At 43.8% G+C, this 15,113-nt stretch overlaps 1 protein-coding gene across 1 annotated transcript; it reads left to right on the forward strand.

The window, feature by feature from the left end:
• Nucleotides 1-12,226: 12,226 nt before the first annotated feature.
• Nucleotides 12,227-12,475, forward strand: CTXN2 (cortexin 2; the record flags this gene model as incomplete). Its single annotated transcript, XM_082321020.1, has 1 exon — nucleotides 12,227-12,475. One exon carries the CDS (start codon nucleotides 12,227-12,229, stop codon nucleotides 12,473-12,475), a length of 249 nt encoding a protein of 82 aa, XP_082177146.1.
• Between the last annotated feature and the right edge of the window lie 2,638 nt (nucleotides 12,476-15,113).

The raw sequence follows: 15,113 nt of genomic DNA on the forward strand, positions 1-15,113 counted from the left end.
GGCTGTTTCCTCTCATCCTATCACTTGTTACTAGGGAGAAGAGACCGACCCCCACCTCGCTACCACCTCCTTTCAGGTAGTTGTAGAGAGCAATAAGGTCTCCCCTCAGCCTCCTCTTCTCCAGGCTAAACAACCCCAGCTCCCTCAGCCGCTCCTCACCAGACTTGTGCTCCAGACCCTTCACCAGCTTCGTTGCCCTTCTCTGGACACGCTCCAGCACCTCGATGTCCTTCTTGGAGTGAGGGGCCCAAAACTGAACACAGTACTCGAGGTGCGGCCTCACCAGTGCCAAGTACAGGGGTACTATCACCTCCCTGGTCCTGCTGGCCACACTATTCCTGATAAAAGCCAGGATGCCATTGGCCCTCTTGGCCACCTGGGCACACTGCTGGCTCATGTTCAGCCGGATGTCAACCAACACCCCCAGGTCCTTTTCCGCCAGGCAGCTCTCCAGCCACTCCATGCACTTCTTTTAAGAAAACCATAAACGAAGGTTAAGAAAAGCTGAGCAGTACAGAGGCTCCACATCTCTATTGGAGTGTGTTTCTGGCAAGAGACAGTTAAGAATCACTGCCCTGGACAAATGTGGGGTTTGGAAGTAAACTCCTTATGAGCTGCTGGGACTGTCTTTTGTCTGTCTGTCCTCATGACTGTCACACCAGGTGTTGGTAACACCTGAGATTTTGGAGAAAGCTCAAAGATACTATGAAACACCCTAATAACCTACATCCCAGATGAAGGTAGAAAGGCATGTCTAGAAGTCTGATAAGAAGTGTAATTCTGTTCACACATTAACCATAATTAGATAAATAACTTGGTATTTATGACAATAATCATCACTGAAATAGTTAATGTTTACTTGAAATTGCTGTCATTACATTTTACAGCTCTCACTTCTACAGGATGAAAGGCAGTTCGATTATGCTTTGCACAGAGCATCTCAAGTGTTGGAATCCTATACTCCCTAACCCAGTATTATGGCACCAAGCAGCCGACACTGAATTCCTATGTCCATGTGCCCGTGGATGCTAGTAACAGGAAGAATTATTGACTTTCTTACACACAGTTTGCCTGTTCCGAACAATCTACTGGCTATTTCAACGGCTACCTTCTCAAGTTCGCATGCCTTTTTGGTCCAGCATACACATAGTTTTGTACCAGTAAAATTAGTTGGCACTCGATGTGTTTTGTAATAAATACCGATACCTGTACAATCCTTACAGTGACATGCATCTATAAACGTAGAGGTGTTTTGTACTAGAGTTGCCTAGGGGCATAGCTTAGCTTAAAGCCTGGAGGAGTGCTACTAGCTTTGCCCTGTCGCCCTCGCACCACAACTCCTGTTTATAGCATTCTGTTTACCTCAGTTGTCTGTTTCAGGATTTTTATGGGAGTCTTGCATCCTTTTCTAGAAGTCTCACTCAGAATCAGTCAGTATTTCTGTCTTCAAAGAACAGTAACAAAAATGGGAGAACAATGCCACAAAGAGCTGTTAGGGAGCTGACGGGTGAATTGGGATTAAAAAGGGGGATTTCATTGGTCTACAAAACTGTTGAAAAAAGTTTAAGTTTTTCCCTAGGAATAGTTCTGCATATAAAACAATTGAAATAAAAATTAAAAAATCTACTTGGCACAGTAAGTGAAAAAAGGAAAAACAGTATCTTTCTATGCTTGTATTTGTGCTGAGAAAGTCTCATTTGTTACACACTACTAACCCCTCTTGAGAATGTTTTAAAATCATCTTTTGATACACAGGCTTCCAACATCTCTTCCACCTCTGTTATGTCCTTACAGGAGACAGATGTGGTCTCTGAGGAATGTTCCTCTTACAAGGGGATCCCTCATTTAGTACAAAACTGTTAAAAGTGTTCTGATCTGCTGTCCTAACAAATTCCTCTCTTTGTCCCCTAATGTGAATAGTGTTTCTTAATTATGGGTAGGGTTTATGGCACTATGGCTGTATATTCTTGGCAAGCAGAGAGTTGACAGCACTAATTTACACAGAGTTGAGGATAATGGAATATTGCTAGTGTTCTTGCATATATATGTAAATATAAGCAACTGTAAAGGAACTACTCTTGGAAGTCTCTTGCATAAGTTGTAGTTATGGAGTTAAAATAATTATATGTGTTCTAAGTATCAGCATTCTTTTCAATACAGTAACTCTCTGGTAAATTCAAGTCTCAAGTCCTCACTGAGAAACATGCCCTGGCTCTCAACTTACTAATGACCAAATATGTATCACCATCCTTTTAGAAAGGATCATTTTAATTGGTCTTTGGTTTATCTCAATATTGGTTTTAACTTTGTTTCCAGTTAAGTCATGATGAAAAGCAGCCCATCAACACTGTCATCAGGTGGCACTTGTAAAAAAGTTCTATCTTCCTGAAAGTCAGTTTGGATGGGAGAGAATGGGACTTCTGAGCCTCATACATTTTAAATCCGTTGACTTTTTTTTGTAAATGACTGTTTTCAGTCAGACGTTGTTCTCACCTATATGATGCCTGTATGGTGAATGTGTTGCATGTATTTTTCCTTGTTTTGTTTGCTATGGCACCTAAACATGCTTGGCATTTTCTAGACCCTGTCCCTTCTCCAGAAAGCCCTGAGTACAGCTGGGGAAGGGTTGCTTTAACAACAGATTTGCTTTGTAAATCATTTGGCTTTTGGAGCTCATTTAAAGATTTCTTTTTGCACAGCCACCAGTATTTCCAAACCAGTATGCCTTGCTGAAGGCTGCACCCCACCCACACTGCTTTGCTTTGTGCTAAAAAACATTAACCCTACTCTGCAACTGACACCCTCTTTTGCATAGCTATAATGGACCTAGAGCAAAGCAAATATTATCTTCCCCAAACGCTCTCTGTGCAATTAAATATTATCTTTCCAGTCTGAGAAAAGTGTTGTTGTTTTTTTAACTTTGGAAAACAAAACATTTTACACTTCAAAAGGGCAAACTATCAAATGGCACAGCCTGTCTGCCGGCAGGCATCTTCCAGACTCCCTGCAGCAGAGCACGGCCATTTCGCAACGAGCGCCCACCTGGTGCACAGACCTTCGCACCTGCAGCTGCGGTGCCGGTTGCTTCTTCCATCGCTCCCAGGTCTCTTTGACATCTTTCCAGTTTGCCTTCTCTGTCTTTCTTGCTCTTCTTCCCCCATGCCGAAAAAGTCTTCAACAGCACTAACTGGTTCAAACACACACTCTCCTCTCCCCCCCCGGATAAAAGATTGTATGGATGCTGGCTACAGCAATGAAACTGCGTGTCGAGGCTTTTGTTCTGCATGTTGTGTATTTATAACCAGAAAAACTGTGTGGCATCCTATGCCCACAATGTGGGATCAGTCACACAGGAGACCTGCTCTCCTTGGTCTGCAGGGATCTAACCTCTTTTTCCCCCCACTGAAGGCTTAAATCTCCCTAATTCTCATCAAAATATTTTCTTTTTTTTTTTTTTCCCCAGTGTTACACAACCCTGGACCACAGCTTAAGAGCCAAAAAGTTAATCACGTGTTTTTTACCCCTAAAAGGCTGCATAACACCAGACTTTTGGTAGCACTTTTACTGGTCCTGTATTGAAACAAATCACATTACCCTCTCTTCCCCCAAATCATTACTCTAGCTGCTGAAGTTACAAAAGGAGAAAACTGAGCAACCTGCTTGCATTTTGGTCCTTCCTTCCACAACATGTGTGGTCCTTAATGACAGGCTGAGTGCCCCTACCATACCCACCACCTCCCCTTTTCACAGTGAGGCACTCAACACCCACCTCCTGCAGGTCTAAAGAGAACTCGTACTGCCTAAGGCCTTAGAAGCCCTTTGCCTTCTTGGTGCTTGCCCCAACCCCAAGGTGGAGGAGCTGGGGACACACCTGGGGACATTTGCCCTCCCCATGGACCAACTCTCCCGTCCCACTCACACCAGGTGGCACTGTTGGTTTTCACAGTGTGCATGCTTCCACCATTCCGCCTTGCCCAACACGAACACTCACATGTGCTGGACTTAAAAGCCGTGATTTTCAACCTTCTTCAGTTTCTGAATCCCTGAACTTCTATGTGAAGCGTGGGCCTATTCAGATATTTAACATGGGGAGACTGCTTTGTAGAACTTGTTTTTCTGCCTCATTCCTGGCAGTCACCAGAGGAGTACCCTGTGGACCCCAGGGCTGTAGACCACACATTTAAGCCGCTGGTGAAGTCAGTACCTCGTAAAAGCATGGCCTTTGCACAAAGAGAGATTCAGATCTTTTAAGACTACAGAAAAAACCATGGTAGAACAGAGGTGTTTATCCTTTTTAAAATGTTAAATACCCTGAATTAAATGACATAAAATAATTCCCACTTGCAACTCTGATCAATACATAAATTAATATATAATCTTCCCTCTTTCACTCTGCTCCTTACTGCTTTTATCTCCCCAATATACTATTGCCTTCTGATGATGCATGTTTTCATAAACTTGCTTAGACTTGCTTAAATTTGCTTGGGAGGGGAGTTTCAACTTGATCTGTTTCTTCTGCGCACAATATTCTTCACTGACTCTGCCCTCATCAGCCCATTTAAAATTTCTAGCAACTGAAGGGAGACTTTGTCTGTTTGTGAAGGAACACTCAAAGAGCTGTTTAAAGCTAAACTGAAAAGCAAGTTACAATGGAGTTAGTTATCCCTTAAAATAGTTACATTTTCTTGATACTTACACCACTCAAATGATCTTTAAACATCAAAAAGTATTAAACAGCTAATAGCTCTGAGAGTTTCCCGTTGCCTTCCACTCATTGACACCTACTTGGCTTTAAGTGTCTTGCCCAACCTTAAATTAGGCCAGTTGAATTTGCAAGGTCAACATACCAAATTACTAGATGATTATAAAATCTCTATTTCTGTTCAAGGGCTCTCCCTTGAGGACACACTTAGCACTCCCTAAAATAAGGATTGAATCTACAGCAAATATGATTGAAGTCAGATGGAAGTAATAGTTATTGTTCTGTTGAATACAAAGAAGATGGAGCCTGATAAAGAAATGGAAAGCGAAGACTAGTGAACGCTCTATTTGTCCATGTATCCAGAACAGCCACGCATACACTGCTATCCCATTTGCCTTACAAAAAAATCACTGTTCATATGCAAGAACAAAACTAGTGACTTTCAAGTGAAAAAGCGATGAAATACAGGAAACGATTAAGTCATTCCATTACTCTTCCATTTTAAAATATAACATCCTGAACAGAAACACATAGTGTTATGTGTCTGCTGACAACTGGTAGCTGAAGGAGGAGACTCATTCCCTGTTGCTGGCTGCCAGTTTCTTTTCCAGTTTCATTTCTGTGAAAAATAGAACTCCAACACATAAAAACAAAAGTATTTAAAATAGAACATGAGTGTCAGATTCCTAGAAATAATCACATGATTTCAGCAACCTCTGCCACGCCATAGTACAAGGGGGCAATTATTTCATGGCTAAAAAAAAAAAAAAAAAAAAATCTCTTACCATTCACTCCTACAAGAATAACGAGAGGAAAGGATAATATAATATCTATAGGGAGGAAGATCCCACAAGTAAACCTTTTCCAGGAAAAATGGTAGTAAATGACCCAGTGTCCATGCTCAAAATCTGACAGAAGAGGAAAGACGCACCGACTCAGAGGTTATATATTTCTACTGTCAATATTGCCCCTCATTCCCAGCCAGAGCAGAAATAGTGGTCCTAGCTACTCCCCAGACCTACTTACAGTAAGATTCTCCAAGTATAGCAATGATCAACAATTATTGGAAAAGCCTGGATTTATGTCACTCTCCCAAAACAGTTGTGCTAGGTTGGGGGGCACCATGAAAGTCTGAGCCCTTGTGAGTGTGCGAATCCCAAAATCCCAAACCATGGCTGTTTCCCTCTAGCGAGAGACCTTCATGGGGCCCCAAGTAAATCAGGGACAGGGCTAAAAAAGAAAACTAGAGCGCCTTAGGAACAGAAGAGGCTCCTTATACACATATTCTGAAAGCATAATCTTATACTATTTAAAACGATCTATTTATAAAGTCTTCATGGGTCTTTAAATATGAGAGGCACTTCAAAAATTAGCTTGACTTATAATTTCAGCAACAGACATTGTTTAGCACATGACTGACACTACAACATTAGAAGATCAAACTAATAACCATTAGTGAGCTCATAGTTAACCATTAGTTTAACCATTAGTTCTACTAGCAGGAGAAAGTATTTTTTGGGGACTGCCCAGTGGTTAGAAGCCCACTGTAGACACAGCAGAAGAATCAGGCCTTAAAATGGCAGGCAATGCAAACCCTTTTCCCAGCTCGCATTAGGAAGGAAAAGGTTTAACGTATCCTAGTATTATTGCATGCAGCAAGAAACATATGGAGTTTTTAAATTATTTTCTACAGAACAAATTCTGCTGGTAGCTCTACCACAGCCTTGAAAAATCTCATGATGCGTGGCACTATGATGCAGTCCTGTTCCACTGACCCACGTGCATCTCTGCAGGGGTGTATTCACCAGGGTGGCACACAAATATGGAATCACTATCATTTAAAACAGATTTGTTGTTTATTAGTGCAATATACAGATCCAGCTTTGGGAAAAGAAATCCTCTTTCCTCATCCACCTTAAACACCTGCTGTTGTGGCAAATAGAAGCCTCTCTAATATACAACCAGCATCAGCTAAACATAGCTAATGAAAGGATATAAAGCGAGGTCTAGGCTTCCGCACCAACAGTGACTCCCAGCCATATGTCGCCACATGTTCTGTGCCTTAATCGCTATGACTATCAAAGCTACTGGGAGGACACTGCAGGTGCAGCCCAAGAGGCTTTTAGCTCACCACGCACAGCAACTCGGCCTCAGTGCGCGAAACCCTGCCGGCTGGTGGCGGGGTGGCAGCTCCGCAGGGCGCGGAGCGGCCCGCTGCACCCAGCGCGGCTCCACAGGTCCCGCTCCGCGCCGGCGGCGGGGCTGCGCTCCCCAGCAGCGGTACCGGGGTTCACAGCTCCGGGAGGCCGGCAGACCCCGTCCTCCACCACTGCAGCGACCACCCAGCCTTCCCGGCCCCGTTACCCGGCCGGAGCGGCGGGGGAGCGGCGAGGAGAGGAGGAGGAGGAGGAGGAGGGCCGCTCCCGCCCCGCTCCGCGGCGGCCCGGGGCCGGGCCCTTACCGATGCGCGGCACGTAGTGTTTTGCAGGAAGTTTCCACGCTCCTCGGTTTAATCCGCGCACAGGGGGGTTGGAGAGGAGCGCGGCTGAATAGCGATGGAAGGGGGCGGGCGGGGAGGAGGAGGCGGTGGCAGCAGCGGCCGTGTTTAATTTTTTAATTAGGGCTGTTTGAGCATCTCCCGGCGGGGCCGCATCGCCGGGCGGCGCGGGGAGCCCGGGCGAGCCGCCCCCGCCGCCCGGGGCCGGAGCCGTGCGAGCCGTCGGGGCTGCAGCCTGGGCCGTCGGCAGCTGGCGAACCGGGCGCGGAGCCGCGGAAAGCTCCGCGCTCCGCCGCCATGGGCAGCGCGGGCGCGGAGGAGAAGGGTTGGTAGCGCGGGGGCGCGGCGGGGCCGGGGCGGGGCGGGGCGGGCGGGGGGCGCTGGCCTTGCGGCACCGCCCGGCCCGCGCCCCCGGCGGGCGGCAGGGCCCCCCCGGGCGGGGGTCGGCGGGCCGAGGGGCCGGGGGAGGGACAGGCGTGAGTCTGCCCTCGCAGGGAAGCGGGGCCGGTGAAAGGGGAGGCTGTGCGTGCCATCCTACAGCAACAATTGCTTTGCAGGTGCTCGGTCTCTCGCAGCCCCCATCCCCGGGGAAGCAGGCAACGCTTTTCTACGTTCACAAGTTAAGGATGATGCTAGTGAACGTTTTATTTTCCTGCCTCTGTATTATCCAAATCTAGACCACATATATGAATTCACAGCACAGGGGCTCTTGTCCAACGGAGACTCCAGGCTCGTGTATTTACTAAGGATAAAATCTCATTTCTGCAATTCATTGCTTGTCTGAAAGCTGGAAATGTCACTGCCCGGCTGCTGCTTCTTTGCAGGGGAATGCCGTTTATGTGAAAAAGTGTTGCCTGCACCCCGAGATACCGTACTGCAAAAACACTGCCTGTTTTGTGGGGCTTCGCTGTCCTTGCAGAACAGTTAGCCATGCCTTCATTTGCTGGGCATCCATGCCCTGGCCTTCCTACCTTACACCTCCCTGTATGTTGTCTTAGAAACCTTATCCTGAAGAGACAGTCTTTCCCCCAGCAATTTGGAGAATACGGGCATGCAATGTTCACATGAGCATGACAGGTTGGCTGTATGGTCACAGCATTTCTGGCCACGTGTTGTTAACTCAGATAGCTCAGACCCTTTGGGGAATTCCAAATTCATGCTGATTTCTATTTCGTTAGCTCTTCTCCATTGCTAATCCCTTTACCCTGCCACCTCCTATGCCCAATTCCTGTAGTAGCACTCCTGGAATACAGTTCAATTTCCTTGACCAGATGTTTAAGTGCAAATGAGGTGCTTCTAAACTCCTGGAGGATGCCTGTTTATGTCCCTAACCACACCAAGACCTTTTCAAGTCAGGTTTGCTGTCACTCAAACACAAGCCCAGGACTGAAGCTATTTGAAGTACCTTCAGAATGACCAGATCCATGACCCAGCAGCTGGGCTGCCGACATCCAAGGGGAGAACAGATGGCAACTGATTTAGTCCACTTTCTTGCACACTATCGTTTATGAAGTGAGTTTTCAGGCACCTGAGGCTTAATCGTGCCGAGAGGATAAAGGCTCCCAGCTTGAGCAGACGTTAAAGGTACTCAATTTCCAGTACTGAGCCATTACAAAAAAAACCCCCAAAACTATACGGGGTTCTGTGAGGGAAGGACTGAAACCCAAAACAGAAGGAAGATTATTGAGGAAGTCAATACATGAGGGTGAAGGCTAGGTCTGAAAAAAGTGACCCCCAAACCACCAAGGAGCTGGGGCTGGGATCTTCCATCCACACCAAACACTGGCAGAGTTGGGCTGGTGATGCTGCTAGAATAAGAATTTCAACATCTTTCTTCCAGCTGCTTCACAATTCTTAGTGCCCATGGTGTTCCCTTTCACCCTCCATAGGTGCAGCCAGCACCCCTAGCTCATACCTCCGTTCTCCTTACCTCAGTGGTCTGTGTGCTGAGCTATTTTCCTCATTCCTATTTTCTGTAGGACTCCGATATTTCTTCTGGCTTCACAAGGACCTCCAATGGCCTTCTATTTCACAGCAGGATGTTAAGGAGCCTTTTTTTATGCCAGTGTTTTTATACGGGCAATGAATCAAAGGATGAGTAGAGTCTTGACCTATAAAAAAAGTCAAGAGAGATCAGTCTGAGGCCAGCCCCTACAAAATGACTCTGCAGATTCTACCTGATATACTGCCTGCCCCCATCATACTGCCCTAAAGGTTATCTTCAAGGAGTTTTGGATCCAGGCCATGTTAGTTAGTATTCAGTCTTCTGACTCACGACTTGACACATACACTGCACCAAATGAAAGGATTTGTGACTTTACTGGGAGAGGACATCTAACCTGTACGCAGCACTAAAATGTGAAAATAATAAAGAGGTACTGAAGGTCAGTCTTGGTACCACAGTTTTGCGGATACATAATTAGGAAAAAAATGTTCTGTGAATTTTAAGGCTTCAATTAAAATTTCTGAAATTCAGGACGAGGAAGAGAAGAACACAAAGCTGCATATTAGAGTTTCCCAGAACCAATTCCCCCCCGAGCAAAATGCCCATTGTTTTCTCATGCAGCTGTTTCAGCCAAACTCTTGCCGAATAAGACTAAGATATCCATTTCTTACCACTCCACGTTTCAGCATCGGTCAAGCTTTGCACAGAGATCTGTCCCATAACATCTCCTGACAAGCACATAATGTACAAAAAAATCCCACTAATTCCAGTGTGTAACCTGCAACATTAGTAAGACTGGAAGTCGTATTCTTGGAATATGACTCTCTATAGTGAAGAAATGTCACCTCAAACACATACATATTTCTCTGGACTTCGCTTAAATGCAGGGTTCCCCATGGCCAGCCTATCCCTAAGATTTCTCTGTGTCTTCCAAGATAGCAGTCGGGTTTTTTGGGTCTGGCTTTCCCAGGTAGTGTCTACATATCATTTTCCCCATATAAGCTTTTAATTTAATTTTTATAAGCCAGTGTCCTAGGACTTCTGGAAGGTAATTTTTTTCCTTGACTGGCTCTTGTTCAAATCAACTGATTTGTGACAAATTCGTGCTATTGAACTTTCTGTGGTTTTTTTTTTTTCCTACATAAGGTCAAACTTAATAGGAAAATTGGAAGTATGCCCAATGAAAATGTGTACAGCATGTAGGCTTTATCTATGATATATTTTCAGAAAATAAATATTGATTGTTGTTGACATTACTTCTAATTCCTGTAGGCTATATCTGGATCTTTTCTCCTGCTTAACAGGAATTAAAACAGCATGACCCAAAGAGTACAATATCATTCAAAACAAGGAAGGATCTGATACACAGCTCTATAGAATAAACAGACTGTTGGTTGTTATGCTCTGGCAAATGTGTAAAGACTGTAATAGGAAACCATATTATTTAATACCTACTATATTGAGGGTTGTTGCAAAAAGACAGACTTGTGCCTTGCCCTGTTAATCCTTGTTTTAAAACTTTTGTTCTTTAGTATAATATTAAAAAATCCCAGAAATTTTGATGTGAGATAGGAGACACCAAACAAGATAAAAGTTCTGTGCATTTCTGTCTTCTCAGGAATACCAGATCTCATTTTTACTTTTTCTGTTGTTATTAATTGTAGGCTGACTCAGGATATGGCTAGTTTCAGCCATGACTGCAGTACAGAGATACTGGAGCTCCCTTTAAACTGGCTAGCAGCACAGGTACCTGAAGCAGTGTAGCCATGGCAGCACAGAGCTCTGAGTGGCCTAATTACTCTGCCAAGAAATAAATGGATATTGGGAATTCCCTGGGGGGAAAGATGGTTGAATTGTTAACAAAAAGAGTTTTCCCCTGAGGTGCGTTAGTTAAATAGGTGTTAACAAGAGCCAAAAACCCTCAAGCTCCAACCTTAGAATAAAAGTGCTTTTGTCCTTTGGCACTTCTGATGTCCCAGTCCTTCCAATTCGCCTGCTGTCTATAGAGACGAAAGAAAGATGTGATTTCAATATCTGATGGAAAACCTAAAATAAAGCAAAACGATTTCCACCCCCAACTGAAATCTATACATAAGATCTCCTTAAAAAGACAAAAATAAAAACCTCTCCTGGCTGGAAACACACAGAGCTCTCCTGGTGGCACTGGTGAGGTGGAGATGCTCGAGCATCCTGCCTCCATAGGACACACATCAGGGTCAGTCCCCTGAGCTCCATGAGGAGCACGTTCAGACCTGGTGTTTACTATGCCTGTAAAAATGGCAGGATATGTATGTACTTCATGGGGAAGACTAAGGAGAAGAAACAAATTAGAGCAAGATTTAGGGGAAGGGAATTTACTTCTGTTATCTCTTGTCCCACAAATCTTTCCTCATACATAAGAGTGGACAGGTATAGAGGAAGGCAAAGGGGCCATTTTACCAATATGCTCACTTTCTTACAAGCTCAAAATGCACACAGCATTTTTCTGAAAATGGAGCCCAAGACTTCACTAAAATTGCACACACAATGCTTTATTTTACAAGTTGGATGTATTTATTTATTTAGATTTATAAGCTAAATTACATAAGCAAAATCCATGTTATTCGGCTGGAACTCCCTTTGAGGTCAATGCGAGTTTAACTAGTTTAAGGACTGAGGTGTAAAGCCATTTCAGAAAACATACTGGTTTCTCCAGGTGGAGACCTTGGTGAGTATTGCCTAATCAGAATCTGTAGGCTCATGCCCAGTCTGACAAAACACTGTTTGCAGCAGCCATGTGCTGAAATTGCTTTGTTTTGAGGAGATAGAACGCCAGAAAATTGTGAGTTTGCTGTCTCATAACAGAGGTGAGTAAGCGGATGGTGTGTAGAGGCTAAAAGTTGCAATTTTATCACATTAATTTAAATGTGAAACAACAATGGGACACTACTAAAATCCTATCTGGTTTTCATTTCCGAATGTTTATATGCTACAGCTCAGATATACACACCCCATTTAGACATAACCAAGATTCTACTTCTCTATGCAGGCAAAGAAGCAACAGAGGTGAAAATCCCACAGAGTCACCAGGATGTGATGCCCAATGATGAGCAGTAATTACTGCAGCAACACTTCAGCCAGCATGAGTGTCAACGAAATGTCTGCTTTCCCTCTGACTTTAGAGCAAAAAACTGGCTTTGCCTTTGTGGGGATTTTGTGTGTTTTCTTGGGACTTCTAATTATCAGATGCTTCAAAATCTTGCTAGACCCCTACAGTAGTATGCCTTCTTCTACGTGGGAAGATGAAGTTGAGGGGTTGGATAAAGGAACATTTGAATATGCTCTTGCATGAAAACTCACAGAATATCCTGCCTTAAATTTGATGTTGATTTCATTTTGGAAACCAACTGTTGTTACATTTGTTATACATACTTGCATTTTGGAGATATGTTGGTGGCATCCATTTTGTTAAATAAATATTCGTTGCAAACTCTAAAGGCACTTCATGTTGCTTTTATTTGAGGAACAGTGGAATGGCAGATAAGAAATAGTTAACAGCAAAGAAACACTACAACAAACAATTCACTACAAAGTTATCATGGCCAAAAAGTATTTCAAGAATCAGATGATATCTGCCTCTTCAGAGGAGGATCTCATTTCTACTGTGTCTCATGATAGGCTGGAGAGAAAGATGAAGGACAAAAGACAGGCTCATGAATGGTGAATGCTTAAATGGTAACTCCCTCCCCTCCTCATCTGCCACAATTTTCTGAAGCTCAGAAACTGTGCTTGTAGACTGAGAATACAAAAAGTGGAGGGCAGCAAATGGTTGTGGTGCAGAGGAGGTGCCAGCAGGAGGTGTATGTCCATGTTGCTGAGATGAGAGTAACAAGGGTTGGTCCACGCACTACCAATAATAAGGAACTAATGGGAAAGCTAAAGGTCACATCAATTGCTAACTCACCTCTCACCTTCCAAGAAGAGCAGGTGCAGTGCTACTGACTGTGTTTATAAGTAAAGTGTATGTTGCTTCTCCTGTGTGAAACATTAGGTGGTCCTCTGCAAACAGTGTGTAGTTCTATTTCTTCCTGCTCATATGAGAGTATTTTTTTTATAGGCCTCCCTTCTCCTACTCTACAGCAACAGAAAGTCAAACAGAATTAGTGGAAGGGAAACAAACATCATTAAGGACATTTTTTATTCTACAAACATTCAGTAATACAAAATATATTACCTGCTCAGAACTCCAGGCTGAACCAACACCACCACAGTCCCAGTCCACCAGTGTTTCCCATATCGTTAAAATTTTAGGTGAAAGAGAAAAAGTAAATGCTAAGTAACCAGTCTTACAGTCTAGCTGAATTGGTCAAGGCATGCCAATTTTTTACTCCACTTGGTTACAGAAGATGATTCAGTTTAAACTGGAACTTGAACCGTTTGGTTAACAGCTCCCAGCAGTAATTACACCAGCTTGGCAAGGCCAAAGCAGACACAGTCATGCTGCATAACCATTTGTACCCAGCCCCTGAAAGGGACACGGGTGCAAAGCTGAATGGAGATCTCTGTACTCTCCATCCCCTCTCCACAGCTGGTTCTTCTGTTTGTGCTTGTACAATTGTGCACAGTGCATGATCTGGACTGTCAAACTGAAGAAATGGTCATAGGAGATTCTATCAAGGCAGAAGAACTAACAGTGAAAGCAGAGACTCAATTCTGGGTATTCAAGGTCACCCTCATATACACAGCTGTTTAGCAAGTGTGACAGTACTTGACAGAAATTCAATTCCGTTTTTAAGAAGGTTGGCATCAGAATTTTAAGCACTGTCACTTTTGCTAAACAGCTCTGTTTGCAACAAGGAGCAAAGACAAGGAGATCAGTTACAGCAGTTGGTTTCTTTTGCATGTATTCTGAAAAATACATATTGTCCCTTTTGCCCTATGTACTAGGCAGAGGCAGCCAGTGGAACAGCAGACCTCAAGTGCCATTTGGAACATGAAATACTTGATTGTACAGGGAAGGACATGAATCTCCTGTCTGAAGAATATAAGAGTGAAACAGCCAACACTAATCTACGCTGGTCACTTGAATTATAAAACGTAAACAATTTTGTGAATGTAAGAGCTTTTAAACTGCTTCAGATTCTGCATAAGAAAAAATGCCAGACCCTCAGAGATTCAGTATATTGCATTTATCCTCATTAATTTAACCAGAAAATCAAAGGTAGATATCAATACACTGATTCATGTGATCTGTTATTGCTGGATAGGATCATGCACTGCAGAGACCTGACACTGTCATTCTTTTCACATACACCTAAATCAGCACAGCTGAGCCCTGTGCTGTCAGGTTAGAGTGCTGAAGGTACTTGTTATCTGGGTTAAATATAGTTCAGTTATCTGTAAACTACAGAGCAAACACAGCAAACATACCCAAAGAACCCAAATACTGTCTTACTACTTTTGTTCTTGACCCAATCTATTGCTGGAAGCAATAATCAAATTTTCTTATGATTACAAGGCTTCATCACCTGCCCACCCTTCTCTGCACCCCTAAAAGAGAAGGGAGTCGGCCTTCCCAGAAAGAATACCCAGAACATAATTTTTCAAAGGTTTTCCTTAAATAGACAGAGTAAAACTTTGAACAGGGTTAGGAGCAAATGGTTCAAAAATGCACGTAGGACAAGGGGACCCACCAAGGACTGATGCCGTTGACTTCATTGGAATCTCTTCGGCATAAAATGCACTAAGCAGAAGCCTGAACTCATTATCTCCGTTACTATACATGCAGAACCGAAAAATAGAGAGATCATGACCTGTGCACAGAATCAGGCATAGCTGGGAGGGAAATGGAGATAACAAAAGTATTTTCAGGCCCCCTTAGAAATTTTGCAATACCATAAACCCAGTAATTGTAATGGATAGGTACATTTGCTGGTTAATAGTTAACAGGCTAAAATGCTTCTCTAAATCACCATCTAGAAATGTTTTGA

The sequence above is a fragment of the Platalea leucorodia genome (genome assembly GCF_965183815.1).
Source record: "Platalea leucorodia genome assembly, chromosome: 9".
NCBI classification, from domain to species: domain Eukaryota; kingdom Metazoa; phylum Chordata; class Aves; order Pelecaniformes; family Threskiornithidae; genus Platalea; species Platalea leucorodia.